Raw genomic sequence first — 19,462 nt, forward strand, 5'->3', positions numbered from 1 at the left:
ATATGTGGTTGTGCCTCAGCATACTTAGGGTACTAAATGCCCCCACCTCAAATCTGTCGGTGAAACCAGACAATTGCTATGCTCAGGAAAACAATAAAAGGCAAAACCACCCTATCACCTGTGGGTGAACACTTTCCACAACGTGAACTCTTTATATCTGACCTCTCGGTTCTCATCCTCAAAGGAAACCTGCACAGCACTTTTAAAAGACAAGCCTGGGAGCTTAAATTCATTAACTTTGCTAGACACTAAAAATCATCACTGAACAGACGCACTGGATTTATGGCTTATTACAACAATCTACAACTAACAACCATCCTTCTTCATGTCCCCCCGCTCCCGCTGTTACTGGAAGGATGTTAATGGGCCAGTTCACCTTCAGTGGTCCCTTGAAATATGTGTTAGCTGCTTAATGATAAATGATTTGTTCCAGCTTGTATTTAGCTGTGACACTCTAAGTTTCCTAGACTCGTGTAAGCTCGCAAGCTTGTCTCTCACCGGCACAAGTTGGTCTAGTAAAAGACATTACCTCACCCACTGAAGTCTAGGATGACTCATATGTTTATATACTTTGCTAGGGCCAGTGTGCTCCATAGCTTATATGTTTGAGTCCTTGTAGAGCAGTAAAACTTCATTTTTTTTAAGTGGCATTCATGTCTACCACCTGACCTCGAGCAATGCAACTGCAAGAATGCTTGGACCCTATCAATTCCACTTCCAATCTTGTGCTGAAAAAGACTGCTTGAGAACGACACAAAGTACTCTTTGCTCTCTTGCTACTCACTGTGCTGTCTTTCCAGCCCAATGAACCAAGGAGCCTCATCATATTTTGCTTATATTTATGTTTGGCATACTCGAGGTTTACTCTGTAAATAGCTAGTATGCAAAACCAGACAACTGCAGATTATGACTCTGTTGATCATGGCTAAATGAACTTCTTAAAACATCCATAAATATATCTCGTATATATTTGAGAGGGTTTGTCTGTCTGTGCATCAGTCTGTTCAAGAACTCTTCTTAAGAACTAGGACCATCAAATTCGGTGTACACCTTCCTCTTACCCTAACTTAAAGCAAGGAAAGGGTTAGGTTGTACCAGAAAAATGAGATGTGCCTGGAATGGGATTGCTTCTCAGAAAACCAAACAGAAAAAAGACAGAATCACCAGGCATGTAAAAGGGAGTGACTGGGGACACCCCTCCTCCAGGACTGCCCCTGTCCCAAGCCTCCCATCCCCCAGGCACCCGCTAGTGAGGACGGGGGAGGCTTCACTCTCCCCTCACCTGATACCTATCAGCAGGGCTCGACAAATACACTCGCCCGCTCACCCGTGGTGAGTAGATTTTACTAGCTGGCGAGTGCAGGGGCGGACTGGCCTGGTGGGCCGTTGTGATGGGCTGGCCGAAGCCCGCACTACGGGCGGCGCGGCCCCATCTGATCCGCCGGCCAGTGGCGGAGCAGAGCGCTGCCGGGGAGAGGGAAGTGCGGCGATTCTCAGTGGCGGGCTGCCTGCGTGCAGCTCCGGCGCAAAGAGGCGGGGCGTGAGCCAGAGGGCGGGACGCTGGCAGACGCCAAGACGCTGGCATGATGTGGCATACTGATGTCACGGCCGGCAACCGCCGGATTCAAAAAGGCTCCGGCAACCCCACAAAGTGGAAGGCAGAAGCCAGGTAGGGGAGGGGCTTGGGCTTGGGCTGTGCAGAGCGGAGGGAAGGGAAGGGAAAGGGAAAAACATGGGGAAGGGGCTTATGCTGAGGGGAAGAGAGGGGAGGAGGTCAGGAGAAGAAGAAGAAGAAAGGGGAAGGCACCAAGGGGCAGGGGTGCAGGAGAGACAAATGCCAGGGGGCCAAGTGCAGACAATGAGGAAAAGGGCAGGAGGGGAGGTGTCAGTGTGAGGGGGGACAGGGTGATGCTGGGAAAGGAGAGGGGAAGGGCATTGGGGATTAGAGGGGGAGGGGAAGGTGCTGGGAGAAGGCTTGAAAGAAGGGGTGGACATGAGGAGGGCATGTGTGAGGGCACAGGGGCATGAGGGCAGAGGGTGGTGAGGGGGTGGGTATCAGGGAAAAAGAGGGCAAAGGGGACAGGGGCAGTGAGGGAAGGGGGAGGCACCAGAAGGGTGCAGGTGCCAGGGGATTCTGGGGGTGAAGCAGAAGGGCAGACACCTGCAGGGGAGGGACCAGCACCAGAGGAGAGAGGCAGGGCAGGTGTGTAGAGGGAGGTTTTAGGAGAGGGGATGAGGAGGGGTAGCTCACATGATCAGAGTGGGGCTACTGGAGGAGTGGGCACGGGGCAAGAAGGGCTGGTGGAGGGGGCCAGGTCTCAGGAAGGCGGGGGGCAGGTCTCAGGAAGGCTGAGGGCATGAGAAGGGCAGGAGTCAGGACAGCAGAGGCGGGTGAGGGGTTGGGGGGAAGCAGGCACCGGGGAGCTGATGGAGCAAGGGGAGGAGACATGGCAGCAGAGGGAAAAGGTAGAGGTTTATAAGATATTTATTAATAACTTATTAGTAATTACTGTTCTTATTCTTATTAGGAATTTATGCTATTAAAAAAACATTTTTGGGGGCAGGGGGTGGCGAGTCCCTTTTTTGTCTGGCGAGTAGAGTTTTCCATAACTTGTCAAGCCCTGCCTATCAGAACATTGCTAGCTGTTTGCCTTCATCAGGGAGCAAGGGGAAAGTGCAGTTTGCTGCATTCTTCACTCTGGCTTGGGCAGCCGGGGGGGAGGGGCAGACTAACTTGGTCCTGTCCCAGTCGAGGGGACATGCACTCCTCCCCTGGCTGTACCTGCTGGAGCTGCAGCTGTCACAGAAAGGCACTTCTCCTCTGGTCCCAAGCAGCTGCAGGGAGAGAGGGCTGGGTTAGTCCTCTCTCCCTGGGGCAGCCTTCATACTGAACCCCTCATCCCCATCCCCATCCCAGAGCAGTGATTTAAATGAAGGAAATTAAAACTGATTTGAATTACGGACCCAAGCAACAACAGGCAATTCTTCTAGTAGTATACACTTATGTGATTAGGCCACAGGTTAGCATTTTGGAAATTCTCTGGGCACAGTATCAGACTTTTATGAAGAATTAAATAAAGATGCAAAAATAGTGCTGGAACATTCAAAGCATGAATGAGCTGCTAGGTCCTACTGTAATATAAAAATAATAATATGGCACCTCAAAAATTATAAATAACAATAAAAAATCTTGTAGATGTAACCAATATCTATCCATGAATTAAGACCTGCATTCTGCAAGAGGTCAGACTTTATAATCATAATGGTCCCTTCTGGCCTTAAACTCTATGAATTACAGGTGGTATATATCAACCATTGCTACTTCATAATGTAGAAAGTATTCCAGAGCCAAGAATTTCTAGGTTTCACACAGTAAGTGGCCTGGTTTTTCAACAATCCTGAGCACCCAATAGCTTGTGATGACTTGAATGGAAGCTGCTGGCTGACTCTGAATCTACTGTCTATTAGATCTCTTTGGTTTCACTATCTCCTCTATATATTTTTTCTTCTTCTCTTCCATTTCTATTGGTCTTCTTTCATTTTCCCTCAAACATGCCTCATGTACCCTCTAAAGCATGGGTTCCTAAACTGGGGTGTGTGAAGAAATTCCGGGGGGGAGGCAAGGTGACCCAGCCTCCCCACCATTAAGTTTTGCTGCCCTGTTCAGTTCCTTTTTTTTTTGTTTGCTCAACAAGTTTTGCTGCTATTTGGGGGCTGAGAGTTTTTCAAAAATTCAAAAAGGGGGGCATTATCCCCAAAAGTTCGGGAACCACTGAAGGGTACACTGCTCACTGACTCCAATCTTCATCTGGAGGTAAGACATGGTTGCACCGCATCTCTACCTGCTTTCTATAGAGTTTAATATATAAGCACGTTCTTAACATGTAATTCATTAAAACAACTTTCCAAAACTGCAGGTGGTGAACTTAAATAACAAAGATGGCAGGATGCTAACCACTGAAGTATTTCTGTGGTTCAGCAATGATGTTTGAACAAACAGGATATAGTTGTTACAGCTGGTACACGTTTTAAAATGATGAACATTAGGAGCTGCCTCTGTTTTAGACAACTACCCTGAAAAAAAAACTGGTTAATAGGAATGGTGATTTTTCTAAGCAATGAAATTTCAGTCCCTCCCCAAAGTGGAGCCTGAGTGAACATGTCCTGTATTTTTTACTTACACATACGTTTTTTTAAAAAAGGTGACTCCATCTGAGTCACCCGACCTTGCTGTATTTTCTTAGGAGAGAAGCGAGACTGTTTTAAAATCTTATCTCCATGTTTCTAGCATTTCAACAATAAAGCAAGAAAATGAAACGCATGCCCCTCTCGAAGAACCTCTGGAGGGGATGCTTGAGATCCTGTATACCCCCATGTTGTAAGACCACTTGTGAAAACAGTCAAACCTTTTCAAGAGAGCCAAATATCTGTGAATGTTTCATCTAAACCATTTAATCGTTTCAATTCGCAGTCTGACTCATTATTTAGTGGAAGTAATTTCCGTTGTTCAGGAAACACACCCTGGCACTGGAAAGCCTGCGATACATGCTGTGAACGCCAATTTCTATGAAATGTCATCTGCATCGCTTAGACTGCAGTGGATTTTATACAGCCATGGAAGAACTTTAGGCTTGGGGCTCACTGCTCTGGCTGCTTTAATAAACAAAAAAGCAGAAACGGTAAAGGGTGATGTTGTTAATTTGTGGTCTGACTGTCTACTTTCTGGCCAAGTTTCTTCCTCTGTGGTGTATTAAAACTTGATTAAGCTACTCTGGCCACAGGGGTCCCAAAGATCAGTCCAGCTACAAACTTCTTCAGAACATGGAAAATAAAGGTACAAATGTGTTAAGATAATACTCGTCATACCATCATTCTCTGCAATATATTGCTGTACGAGCTAAGGATGTTAAGGACTAGTTGACTAGTCACTTCCCCCCAGCTGCCTCTATCAGATGGAGGCAGCAAAGGGGTGGAAGAAGAAGGGGCAGCACCACACAGAGCCCGTGATCAGTTCCATGTGGCGCTGCCGTGGTGGCGTTTCAAAGTGGCAGCGCTGTGTGGAGCCTGGGGTCAGCTGGGGCCTAGCTGATCCCGGGCTCCATGCAGCCTTTCTGCGGAACCCAGGGTCAGCTGGGAATTCCCCAGCTGACCCTGGCCTCCGTGCACTTTGAAATGCTGCACAGAGCCTGGGATCAGCTGGGGAGTCCCCAGCTGATCCAGGGTTCCGTGGAAATGCCATGCGAAGCCTAGGATCAGCTGACGAGTCCCCAGCTGACCCCAGCTCCTTGCGGCATTTCAAAGTGGCAGCACTGCGTGGAGCCCGGGGTCAGCGGGGGACTCTTGTACATTTCAAAGCTGGCACGCTGCGGGCAGCCCGGGGCCAGCGGGAAATCCCGCTGACTCCGGGCTCCATGCAGGCGCTTCCACTTAGAAATGCATAAGAGCCTACTGGGGTTCTTGTACATTTCAAAAGAAGAATGCGGAGGTGCCTATCGACTAGTCGAGTAGTTGATGGAAATTCTATCGACTAGTATATTAATCGATATTTAACATCCTTAGTATGAGCACCCATCTAGTGAAGGGCTGAGCATCCTCATCTTTTAAAGTCCATTGGGGTCCAGGAGCTTAGCATTTCCTAAGAGGGTGTAATTCAACTAGTTCCAGAGAGGCAGCACAAGGCCTTCTGCTGTGCAGAAGCAAATGGTGCTGCCTCACTCTCTTAGTCCTGAGGAAGTGTGTCAGTGCAGAGCTGGTGTGGAGAACAGTCCATGGGAGCGAGCTGAGGAAGCTGATCTAGCTGGGTTAGCCTTCTGCAGTCACTCATCCCCTGGCCCTGAGGAGGAGGCAGGAAATTGAAAGCGGCAGCCTGTGGGAAGAGCGTGGCAGTCCTACTCTGAGGGAACTGTGCTGCCATGGGAGAAGAGGTTCCCATTTGCACTGTGAAAGCACCAAGTCTGCACCTGCACCTGCGCGCACGCGCGCACACACACACACACACACACACACACACACACACAGAGCTCTGCCCTTGTGGGAGTCCCATGAGGGGCACAGACCGGAGACATCAATGTTTCTGGAACATTAACTTCCCAGCTTCATCCACTCACCCCCCCGCACCTCACCCCCAACAGATCATAAAACAACTAGGAAAAAATCCGTAGGCTGAAACTCAGGGAGTTTTCTGGCCACCATGTGGGAAAATCTTGCATACAGAGAAAGCATCTGTCCCTAGGTTTCATTGGTTTTGTGGATTACACATTTTTAATGCTTGTCTGCTGTGGACACAGGATACATGGCTCCTCCTTCTATTTCCTTCAGTATCAGTGATGGGCCTGGTGGTTTCTGCTCCAGCCTAACATGGAGGCCCTACAATAACCTCTCCTACCAGTGACTTCTGGAATATTGGTGCCACTGGACTGCCACTGTCAGAAGAATGGCCTCCTGGAGAGAGAAACAATCCTAACACTCAGAGGCTCCCAGACCGACCTCTCCACAAACCTGACTAGCACCGGGCAATTAAATGATGATTCCCAAAGGAAGCAGCCTCAGTTTGCCAGTGGCCTGGCTGGCTAATCCCCACATATTGAACGTCTAGAAGCTAACAATGCCCGCAAGCAACACATTTAAACATACAATATGGCCTCCCTGTCATGCACAGGAATATAACATTATTGCCCCTCTCAATAGAGAGCACAATAAAGCGTACAGCAGAGTGTGCTCCATCTGTAGCAAAGCGCAGTCTAATTCCCTCATATTTCTGTTGCCATGTGCCAAGGATAATTGAAAGTGGAGAGCAAAGCAACAGAAAGAGTGACTGATTCGTGTGCGCAGAGAAATAGATGGTAAGCTAGACAGGATGAAGCACTTAAAATATACTTAAGGGAACAATGCTGAGCTGGCGTAGGATTGGACTACATGACCTAATAGGGCTTTTCCATCTTGAATTTCTATAGTCTTATTAAGAACAAGAGATAGTGAACAAAATGTGTTCATCATTTTGTTCTTTTTCTTTTGTACTGTACTTTAGTTTCATGAGGAGGTGACATTGCAGCATATATTGCCATAACTATAAGCAGGAACGAAAATCTTTTTTTAAAAAAAAAGCCAGCACTGCAGAAGATTTATTTTGCTTCTGCTGTGTATATTGATCAAGTGTAAGTTCTGTGGAATTACTGTACATCTTCTGTTTCCTTCTAAGGCTGCTCATTGCAGCAAGGGGGAAAAAAAGATTATAATGATGTGTATGCTGTTACCAGAGTAACATTAAGAATTATAAATGATGTTCCAAATCTTTAGGTCTTTTTTCAGGCAAAGCTCCCATTTGACTCCAGTTTGACCACAACTGCACAAAACAAAGTAAGGAAGGATCTCTGGGTTTGGTTCAATAAAAATAAATATAAGAAATGATATAATCATAACAGAGTAGTGTGGTTCGTAGTACTGAACATGGTTTAGGGAACCACAGATGCCACATTGCTAAGGACATCTCTTCCACTGAATTGCTGCATGGCTCAGGACAAATTATTTAACCTTTCTTTCTAGGTTTCCAAATCTATGCAATGGGGATAAAAATACTTTATTACCTACTTCACAGATACAGTGTGAGGATTAGATAATTTCTGTACAGATTCTGAAGATGTGAATTTGCCATTAGCGCCCAGAAATCATTAGGACAAATATATTTAAATGACAGCTAATTATAACAACAATATTGTAGATTATATGAATAATCTACTATGTACATTATATTAAAATTATACTTAGGCCCCCAGAATACACTGGAAGAAGTAGTCATATGAGAGCTATTTGTAAACATTTTAATGGTCACAGTATTTTATTATAATGAGCTCCGATTTAAATATACTCCCCCCAATGTATTCTGGGAGCTAATATATATTTTACATATAGAAATATCGGAATGTGAGGCTATTACTACAGGCTGGACTTTCCTGGTCTGGCACCCTCGGGATCTGACCAGCCCCGAATCAGGGAATTTGCTGGATGAGAAAAGGTTCCCTGCCACAGACCCTCAGCCTTCAATTCTCAGCTTTGCCAGCTCTGGGGGCCCCCTCATTACTTCCAGCCCCAGCTGGCCCTGCTGCTGCTGCCCTAGCTGGAAGCTTCTTGAAGGCTCCAGATGCCCCCACTATCATGGGCTGCCATAGGCTCCAGCCCCACACTGCTGTGGGTCCTACCCTGGCCTCACTGCCACAGGCTGCCATGGGCTGGCTCTGGCCCTGTCCCACTGCCACAGGCTCCATGCTCCCGTGGGCTGCCCAACGCTCTGGCTCCAATCCTGCACTACCGCTGGCTGTCAACTGCCTGGTCCTGCACTGCAGGTGCTGCCCCGGGTCCAGTCTCAGTGCTACAAGCTGCCAGGGGTTGCTACCGGTTCCAGCCCTACTGCTGCAGCCTGCTCAGGGTTGCCGCCAGTCTCAGCTCCTGCCCTGTCCTGCTGCTTCATCCCAGCCCCGCTTTTGAACTGCCTTCCTGCCACGGGGCTACCGGGCTTTCTGAGCCAGGAACATCCGTGGTAGCGCTGGACCACAGATGCTGCCAGACCAGCGATTGCCAGTTTGGGGAGGTGCAACCTGTATTCTATATGCATGTAGCAAAAAAACCTTCTGATCCCTCAACACAAAACTTCATAGTGTGCATTTCCTAACTGTAATGGTCATGTGCCTACTAATGAGGTTAGATACGTTTTAATATCTAAGTTACACTGTGGATGAGGTCATCAGAGACTTTGGACACACTGAGTTGAAATATTTCTCTCACCAGGCGCATTAAAATCAGTGAAGTGCTTGTTGCTATACTGGGACATGGCTGATCTGGGAAGAGACTCAACCTCTGGAATCTACAGGAAACCTAAATTAAACCCACATTTTAATCCTCTCTCTACGTGACTCTCTCTGAATTCTGGAAGCATCCCTTGTGGGAAGCACAGCTGGTGGAGTATTTTAACTGAGATGTCGTCAGCTGGATTCTTATAGGCTTCTTGAGAAGTTGACACTTCACTGGATGAGACAGTGCCTTGCAGTTTTGTTTTTATAGCCAGCAACTCACCAGCTTTCTACCAGATGATGGCACCCTATCCTTCTGCAAGGGAGCTGCGTGCAGCACTACAGCACACTGGCTACACTGACATATCTGTGAACAAGAGAAAACATAAACGCTACCTACTAATTTGTACCTCTTCTGCTGGTGCAGAGACCAGTGGTCCGGCTGAAGAGAGAGCAAGATGAAAATTGCAGATGGAAAATTAATATCTTTGAAATTTCATTATTCGAAGCAACAATTTATAAACAAATTAAAATAACTGCTTCTGATCCAGGGATTGTTTTTCTGATCATGGAGCCAAAGAAGAGATGTCAGGCTCTAAGCCAGGAGTGGGGAACGTAAGGCCTGGGGGCCCCTGGCTTGCCTGGATCCTAACCCCAAGGCTCAGGGCTCCCCTACCCAGCACTGGGTAGCCCATGCTGGCACTCCAGCTCCCTCTCTCCCCCGCCACTCCTGGCAGGGCTGCAGTACACAGAATCTACTAGGCTGGTCCCCCCCATGCTCTGGTGTGCGAGGGGAATGTGAGGAGTGTCTTTCACCTTCTCAGTCAGGGGCCACGTCAGTGAGAGTTTCTTTGGGTTTTTTTTTCTTCTCACTTGTGTGTGGGCCCGAGTGATTTTTCTGTGGATCAGTGGCCCCCGAACCAAAAAGGTTCCCCACCCCTGCTCTAAGCCTGCACTGCAGTGATATCACTCCTTATGTCTCTCCAACTGACAGTGTTAATATAAAAATATATGCAATGAAAAACAATATACTCACTTTCTTGCTTGGATTACTGATATTACCAGAAGCCCAAATTCTCACAATAGTGTATCTGTGCATAAATGGGAACCCAACTGCACACTTAATTTGCGTGCTCAGTTACCTGAGTGACAGATCGTATATAGGAACTCGATTGTACACAAGCAGTTATGGAAGCACAGGCCTTGGATTGAAAACTCAGAAGAATTTTAGAGTTATAATTTACTCCTCAACATTGCTATTGTTTGTTTCTTTTCTATAACTTTCTCATTTTGGAAAGCAATTCTAAATCAGTTAGTTTCTAGTCCACCCCTCTCTGTGATTCTCATGTGCCCACTATCATTGTGCAGTAGGTTCTGAAAAATGCAAAGAAACATTTAAAATCAAATCAAAAGCACTTACAGTGAAGTTTGTTTTGCTTTTCAAAAAGTCCCCAAATACGTCTATGAACTTAACTGCTATCTAATGCATCTCATCTATTCCTCTGCTCATCAATGGAGAACCTGAGCTACTTGGATACTGGATGGTATCAAATTAACTGTTTTGTGATCAATAAACCCTGGGTCCAAAAGGTCCTGCGCAAAGTTGCAATTTCCTTCTTTACGATGCAAAGTACAGAAGTGTGGTTAGCCTAGGCATGGGTGTGATTTTTCTTTTTAAACTTCCCTTGAACACACACAGTGTGAGGGAGAGCCGTGCAGTGTCTAAACCACTCATAACCAAAATCTGAATGATCCTCTGTGTACAGTTTCAGTGCCTTCAATGTGTCAGTGAAAGCATTCCAAGAGACCTCCAAGTTTCAAGCCACGGAAATTCACAGCCTTGTCCCCTCTTTACCACTCCAAGACAGTTTTTCATTTGAGACTATACGGGACTGGAGCCTCTGGAAGCAGGATTCAAAACGGAAACTCAGCTGTCAGAATAAAAAGCGTATACTTTTGAGGTTTAAACGGAGTAATTTTATGTGTTAATACCTCTAGGATCACTGCTCAGATTTGATTCTTTCTTTGGGTCCTCTAGTAGTAAAGTACAATGGGGCTTATTTCCAATACTTATCACTGTCTACCAGGGCCATGCAGTCTCAGTGCCTGGGTCAATGGACTAGAGACTCAAAAGACCTGAATTCTATTCCTGGATCTGGCACAGACTTGCTTTGTGACCTTGGGCAAATCCCTTATGTATTTCTCTTCCCCCTCCCCATCCTTTGTTTGCTCTGTCTATTTAGATTGCAAACTATTCAGGTGAGGGACCATTCTTTTGCTATGTACAGTGCAGCTCTGATGTTGGTTGGGACCACCTGGCACTATCCTAAATACAAAAGTAACAGTGCTAATGCCTAAAGATTTGCAATATGATCTGGGTTGTTGAGCTAACAATTTGAAACAAGTACACAACTGATCCCTTCTCCAAGGCTCGGTTAAACCATACAGTGATTCTACTTTTCCCCCACCATTACTCTGGTGTACCTCCACTATCCTAAACTGAGTTTAAATTGGTAGCGAGAGGAGAATCAGGTCTTCTTGTCTCCCCGAACAAGACCTACCATTGCATAAAACAGGCTCGATTTATTTCTGATATAATTCTACTGCCTCCATTGAAACCATCCAAGGGGTGACTCTGGGCCAGTGAGATCTTTAACGTGGTGTGCCTGGTTAAATGTGTGGCAGATGAAAAACTAAGAATCTAACCCCCTCTTGCAAGGCGCCGTAAGATAAGTTGCTTCCAGGAAGATAAAAAAGTGGTAACTTTCCACTTACAGCCACAAGCAGCAAAGCTCATTACCTGTGCTCGATGCTCTCCAACTGCAAACTGTATCACAGCAATGCCTGGGTTATGGCTGTCTCCAATTCGCTCCACTGTGCTGGAGTCTATTTTCAGGTCATTGCTTATTTCTGCACTCTGTATAAAGTCTTCTGTTTTTAAGTCCTCTACTTTCTTCAGCTCCCCATTGGCCAACTGAATGATTGACCCTTTCATGAAGTACGGAGGCAGTGTAGGAGGAGCTGCCGTTGGAGAAGCTACGGACTGCACCACTGGGAGGTGGATCTGGGCCTGCACCACGGCTGCTTGGTAGGCCGGCTGGGTTGCAAGCGACTCAGCATTGAAATTCTCACTCTTCGGAATGGCGGTAGTGACAAATGTATGAGGCACTGCTGCAAACTGGGGAGATGAAGTGACTATAGCAGGTGCTACTCCTGATGATTCAACGTCTGCATTGCCAACTGGTATAAGCAGGGGCTGGGTGCCAGGGATCACCAGGTGCTGTGGCAGGCTTCCAGGGTAACCAATCGCTTGCTGCTGACTGCTCAGATAGCCAATTACCGGCGGCTGGGCCCCGGCGTAGAAGGCTGTCGCTGGCAGCCCGACAGGGAGTTGCTCTGAGGCGCTGTGGGTGGTCTGAATGACCGTGTGAGGGGAGAGAGTGGCGACCGCTTTCACCCCCTCGTGGCCCATAGTCTGTTGCGGAGACAGAGCATAAGACCTATGGGCTGACTTTCCTAAATGCAAGTTTCCCTTGTCGTTAAGGACCGAAGGAGGAGTTTCTCTGTTGGTGGCCTGCTGTACCTCCATATCCGTCATGGGCGTGTTGCTGTTAGGTACAACCATAACAGAGGCCCGGATGCCTGAGGAATCCCGTGCACTGTATTCAGCAGGACTCGAGTGCACCACCACATGCCTGGTCTCATAATGATGGGCAGCTGGTTTATTGCCTGCTTTGACTAGACTCACATCTCCAGAGGGCGAGAGGCCATACCGCCGGCTTTTCTCAATCTCCCCATTCAATATTTCCTTCGCCTGCATAGCCTGCAGCCTGCTGCTCTCGGCTTTCTTGGTAGGATCCCTCGTGGCGAAGTGGCCCCCAGAGTCCGAGTACTGCACCACCACCTGGGAGGGGGGACCGAGGGTGAGGGTGTGCGGAATCGCTGATTGGTGGGGATGCAAATGGACTGGGATGGCCGGAGGAGAGACATTTCTGACCGCGCTGTGGGGAGAACTGGAAATGTGGACATACTGGTTTTGCTGGGTCGGTGGAGGAGACCCTGCTGCAATCAATCCAGGGGTCCTGACTAGATGCTGCTCAACTTTGTGCCCCTGCTGACTTAAGCTGCTCATGTTGGCCAGCAAAGTGGAATAAGCCTCCAGCTGGGAACGCTGAGATGGAGTGGTTGCAACAGCAGTGGCAGAGGCTGCCGCACAGGTTGCGGAATTGCCTGTTGGGGAAATCAACTGGGAGGGGATGAATCCGGCGTATGGTCCACTGTACTGGGGCCCAACGAACTGGAAAGTGTGCTGCAGGTGCGTGTACTGCACAGGGGACACTGGCGTCCCTGACTGTGAGAGTGCGGACGAGTACACGGTGGGAAGTGTTGAGGCTGGAACAGACCTGGGAGCACTGGGCGGGGAATAGTCCATTCCCGTAGATGGTGCTTTGTTTAAACTCTGCTGTAAACCCATCTCCACTGAGCTCCCAGCAGGCCTGTGCCTTGCGCCCATGCCGCTCTGGCTGCTGGACGTATTGGGGAGCCATGGTAAGTTGTCCGTGCGGTGGTTTTCGTTTGGCAGGACCACTGGCTTCACCTCAGACGGTAGGCTGGTGGAGGGGATTTCTCGCTTTTTGGGTGGCAGGCATTCGTTGCTCCTCTCTTGGTTGGATTTCATCTTTCGCCGTCCCCCCTCCAGTGTTCTGGCTTTACTGTCTGGCTGGTTCTGATTTCAGTCTGATAAATGGAAAGTCACATTTGATTTCTGAAAGGGATCCAGTGACTTCATGAGGAATCATCTCCCTGTGAGCACAATCCTCCAGCAGCTGCTCTGGATTCTGGAATGAGCAAAGGGAAAAAAGGGAAATCAAAATATTAGCACTGGGGAAAAAAATGCTCTACAAAATTAAGACCAGACCTTTAGTGCTGCATGTACTCCAGGGATCCGTTTATTGCTGTACTGTAAAAGCAGCTAAACATTGGACATATCAGTTAACACATCATGAACATTATTAAGACATTAGACAAATCAAAACTCAAAGTACACAATTTTCAGCAGTTAACAGTGGTTAACTTATTTCTTAACACCTGGAGTCTCTTTCTTTCTTCCTTTGTGAAAAAAGCCTTGTTTTCAAAATATATATTTCGTTCCCCCTCTCCCTCACCCTCCAACCCCACCAAATGATTGTATGAGCTACCCTAGCAAGTTCTGTCACTGCATTATCTCCTGCACTACTTGACAGGGAAAGCTGAAGAACCACATGGAAACTATTTACATTAGCAACAAGTAACTGTTAGGAGTATATAAGGAAGGTGTGTTACATCTGAACACTTATGCCCGAGTCACCAACAGTGACTTCATTTCGTTTCGGTCTGCACAGCAAACACGGCAGTTACCTTTTTCCTCTCCCCTCATGCCACAGCTCATTACAATGAGACACAAGTACCCTTCATCTACTAGTCTGGCAATAAACCTGAGCCAAGCCATTTATTTACAGCAGTAGCATAAAGCCAAATATGGCTGGGGGACAGATTTCTCATGAGGTTTCTGGTGCTTTTTGAGCCCTCTCTGCTATTGGCCACTCACAGGAAAGTGACCATGTAGATCTCTATCTTGGAAAATGATTGGTTGCTACATATCTGCCTACTCAGGTTAAACTGTACCTACGCGTTTAAAACTGTACACCATGATGATGACCCCACACATAGCTCCTACTGGATCATATTCCCTTGTTTCTTAGCAACCAATGAACTATGAGACACAGCTGCTGTCTGTAACAAACAGATTTCCACTAGTGCAGGGGGCAGAGCATTTACAAAGTCAATGGGAATTGCTCTCTAACAAGAAGCAGATTAAGTATTCCTCCTAGGAGGCCACAGCTTGAGCAAGGACTTCATAGCCAAGAAGCAGAGCCGTAAAGTTCAGAGCAGAATTCGGGTTTGAATGTTCCCGGAGTTGAGAGATGGCTGAGTTTGTCCCTTCCTGTGCAGAGAGACTGGCGCTCACTAGCAAAACTGGAAACCTGACCTTCACCAAAGTTGCAGGGGGTGGGGTTCTGGTTTGCACCCAGTTTAAGAGCAAAGAGAACAGGAAACTAAAGTCTCATGGTTTTATATAGGGTTTAGGCAAAATGTCATCTCTTCCCTCTTCCTGAGCTAAAAAGATTATTTTTGCCATCTTTGATATAGGAAACAATGTCTCTTTAAATTTTTTCATTACCCACTAAAGAAAATTCTCAAAAATTCACTACTTAGTTAGACACTAAAAATCATGGGCTGAACAGAGACACTGGATTTATGGTGTATTACAACAATCTGTATCCTGCAAACCTCCTCTTTTTGTCCTATGACTATGGAAGTGTTAACAGGACCCTCCCTTGACTGGTCCCACACAGTATGTGTTAACTACTTACACTTAACTATCTGCTCCACTCCTAGCTGTGAGGCTTGGAGATCCTTCCCCAGACACAAGAAAGGGCTCTGTGTGGCTCAAACACTTGTCTCTCTCACCAACAGATGTCGGTCCAATAACAGATATTGCCTCACCATCTTGTCTCTCTAAAGAAAATAATGACGTGCCCGTTTATTCCCTTACATGTTTTTTCATGTCACAGTATTTCCCCCCAGATATCATGATCTCCTGCTGTTGCCTTGTTTCATAATAAAACATTTTACAGCAAATGAAGAGAAGCTCTTTTCATCACCCCCTTTCAGCCACTGCATGTCATCTGTACTGCAGATTTTTTTTTAAAGATATGCAAGGGTGGGCGTTGAGAAATCTTATGCCTCACACTCAGAACTTTTAACAAGAATAGCGTATCTTACAAGACACACACACACATACAGAGTGAGAGGGTCGCTTAGTGGAAAGAGATGATATAACAGACATTAAATGTGAACACTATGTAACAGTAATAATAGTTTTCTTATCTTACAGCAAATAATATTCCTTTTGTATCCTTTACCCTCATTGCTTTGGTTCTAGTACAAAGCATAGAACAATAAACTTGCTGTATGCCTCTTGCATAATATTTTGGAGACATGGCAGACTGAGATTAAAACTGGCTTTAAGGTCATCATTTGGATTTATGGCCCCAAATTTGAGCTGTCTTCAAGATATTATAATCTTATGGGGAAAATCTTTGAAGTGTTTGATTGTCTGGGGCAGTCTCCTTTTGAAGTTGATTATTTCATTTCTGTAAATGTTATAAATAGAAAACAATCACCACCACTAGTTTCATAAATGCTGTTATACTTCTCCATGGCTGCTTTTAGAGCAATAATTAGTGCTAGATAGAATTGGCAGGTGTACAAATTATTGGTAGGTTTTAGAGCTCTTAAACAAAAGCAGTCACATTCGCTTCGGTTCTGTGCCATACCCAGGCAAAAATACTGCTGTGTGGGGACAGTGTGGTCTCTGGTGCTTACAGCAGGGGATGAAGCCAGGTCTCCTAGGTTTTATTCCAGTCTGAGCGCTGACACTGGCTTGCTGGCTGACTCACTTAAAAATTCTGTGTCTCAATTTGTCCATCTGTAAAGCAGGCATAATACAACAGTCCCGAGAAGCTTTGTTAATTCTTGAAAGCTCTTTAAGATCCGGAACTGCTTTCCTACACAAGGGCCAACTATGATGATAGGCAGAAAAGGACAAAATTTGAAGGTGAAAAAATGGCTTCTAAGTGGCTAAATTAAAGAATATGAAAAACTTAAAAATTTCTTGGAAGTGGCCTTTCAGAAACAGTTCCATGCAGAATGCCAGTTGATACACCCAGTTATAAGGATTTGCCAGTAAGCCAGGGAAGTCTGTTACTACTGTGACTCAATAGGAATTTTAGCTAGACAAGGACAGGCAAGAATCAACAGCCTCTTTATTTGTATTGTTGTTATCGTTATTCATAACAGTTGCTTGCTCTGTTTTGGCAACAGCTAAAATTATTCTATTACCTTGGACTTATAGATTTTTATTTTTAAGTTTAACTAAAAATAAAATTGCCATGCTACATTTGCACAGTCACTGTTAGTTAACTTTAGCTCACTGTCGTGTTCTATCCTGGGCATCAAACTTTGGCACGTAAAGCAACAGCTCTCCCTGACTCAGGAAGCGGCATCAAGGCAAGGGGATAGGACCTATTTTACACGTCCATTTGTATTGCTTCCATTTTTACAGCCAGGTCATACAGAACTTCGGTAGTTGACAAACTTGGTCTGTCCTTTGATCTGTTCTTGAGATGGGCCTGAAGCAACGCCAAGCTCTAAACACATCTGAATTAAAAGTAAAATTTTGGATTGAAATCTGAAACTGACAACTGGCACTTACATGTATAGCAGGCTAAAGCAAAACTTTAAGTATAAATATACTCCAATTTGAGGAAGTTTGTATATGGAAGAGAAGTGATTGGACCTTTTGTGTATAATAGACGAAACCAAAGCCCAGCACTTTAAGGATGTTTGGATTCAGATTTGCCACCTCAAATCTGTTGCTGGCAGTTACACATTCCTCAGTGTAGTTTCACTTTGTAGGGCTCTGTGAAAAGATTTTGTTCTGCTTCCTCTTACATAGGTTTTTATGCCTGAGTTTGGGGTTTGAATAAACCCCTGAAACTCAAAATGAAATTCAATCACAGCAGCCAATCATCAACAGCTTTTGCAATGAATTTATGCAAAATTACAGATTTCTGATTATGAGGGAAAAACTTAAATGTCCAGAAGCAAACCTTTATCATCAACCTAGCGTTGAGTTCATAAGACGACCTGGAACTTGGTTAATTTCATCCAGTTTCATGGTTTTTGTTTTTTTGGCAAATATTTCATATGATTCTGATCTTAATCAGTGGCAACAAAACGGCTTCCCATTATGTCCAGGTTCTTGGAGAATGGAGAACAAACAAGCTAACAGAGGGAATGACCAAAATATTAATAGGAAGGAGATTTCAAGTGAAGTATAAATTATTGACCAAAATTCTTAAACCTTGCTAGTAAAATGTACTCTTTGAACTCCTATTGTATAGACAAGTGACAGGATCTCAGAAATGCCGTGCACCCCCTGAAGCAAAAATCATCTCTTTTTTATTTAGGTGCTTGGAATAGTAAGCTTTGGCCTAATATTGTAAGTACAATTTAAATTACAGCCCTGAGGACTGAACAGGGACCATTTGGGCAAAGTGAAGAGTGGGGATCCAGAGCAAAAGGACCATGCGAAAGAATGAGGCAGAGGATGAAATTAAGTCATTCTTTACTTGCTGTCCTAGAGACATGTTCCCATCCTGCTTGAATCCCTAGGCGTGGCTTTATTTAACATCTGTTATTTACACATTTACTTCACTGGATGGTAAGTCGTTCTTGACTTCTAGATTTCCATTTCTCATTCAACTTGAGAGTCTTCAATCACAATTTACTGGATGCATACAACAGCAGTAAATACTGGATGATCCCACCAGCCCTGAGTGCACTGTACCTACGAGTGTGTCTGTCTGCGTGTGCGGAAGGCTGAAGAGGTAAAGAGGACAGAGGAGATTGGCAACAACAGCTGGACTCTGATATCCCTGGCAGCTAGTACACATGGAACATTGCTGAAGTGTCTGGGTAGCCAGTGTCCGCTGGCGACCTGCCCACACTCAAATTCCTGGAAAGGCTCAAGTTGGAGGAGTCCCCGTCTAGGTCTGTGCAAGTCTGAAATGGATTGTTCAAGTTGTCCTAAGAATATGCACTTTCATGATTAACTGTGATGTGGTTCTGCAAAGGCCCCAACACATCTACATACCAGAGTAATATTTTCATACTTATTTTTCTACTGAACACAAAGCTCATGAAAACAGCCTCCCTGATATCTCTGGAGACCAAAATACTTTCTATATCCAGAGAGAAGGTATACCAAGGCCATTCATCGCAATGCCTTATCCCGGACACAAGAAACCACTGTGGGTCAGAGGGGAGTTGACTCCATGAGCCAGATTTTTAAAGGTATTTAGGTGTTTAAGGATGCGGATACATACCTACTACTCCAATCAGGAATTAGACCCCTTGGCACTTTTGAAAAATCCCACTAGACTCCAACCTAGTTCTGGCACCCCTGGGACCTGATCCGTCCTGGACAAAGGAGTTTGTCAGACTGGGGAGGTCAGTTAGGGAGGGAAAGGTGGAGAGGACGCCAGCCTTCCCGCTGGGCTCTTCTCCCCAGCTACTTGGCATCGCTGCCCCTGGCCCTGCAAGCTCCTGCAGCCCCGCCAGCTTTCCTGCCCCATGAGCTCCGGCAGCGCTGCCAACCCTGCGACTCCATCAGCTGCAGGTTCCATGGCCCCGCTAGCTTCCCTGCTCCGCTGGCTGTGGGCACTGGTGCCCTGTGGGCTCTGCCAGCAATCTCTGCCACTGGGGCTCTCTAGTCCTGTAACATCTGCGCTCCGTTGCTGGACCAGAATGCCCTGGGACCATGGAGGGTCAACCTGTAGTTTGAGTATGTCATTTTCCCACTCAGGCCACGACTGGCAGTTTCACCTACCCTATCAAATCATTAAAAACTGCACTGCCAGCCAAGTGCACAGCCATACAATTTGATCCCACCTGATAATGAACCAGTGCACTAAAAAGACAGACTTTGAATCAATGTGTGGCACAACTCTGTCATGGTATGCTGTATACCACCCTGCAGACTTGACTGCACACCCCATCACTGGTGTCCGTAA

The 19,462-nt window shown here is 46.1% G+C and overlaps 1 protein-coding gene across 21 annotated transcripts in view; it reads right to left on the bottom strand.

Annotated features, from left to right (window-relative positions):
* Positions 1-19,462, bottom strand: part of ATXN1 (ataxin 1) — a 291,246-nt gene that overhangs the window by 3,906 nt on the left and 267,878 nt on the right. For all 21 annotated transcript variants that reach the window (XM_075921210.1, XM_075921216.1, XM_014579569.3 and 18 more), the window contains one exon: positions 11,584-13,621. In XM_075921210.1, coding sequence (XP_075777325.1) covers positions 11,584-13,461 — 1,878 coding nt within the window. In that variant the 5' untranslated portion in view covers positions 13,462-13,621. The remainder of the gene's footprint in view (positions 1-11,583; positions 13,622-19,462) is intronic.

The sequence above is a fragment of the Pelodiscus sinensis genome, chromosome 2 (assembly GCF_049634645.1).
Source record: "Pelodiscus sinensis isolate JC-2024 chromosome 2, ASM4963464v1, whole genome shotgun sequence".
NCBI lineage: Eukaryota > Metazoa > Chordata > Testudines > Trionychidae > Pelodiscus > Pelodiscus sinensis.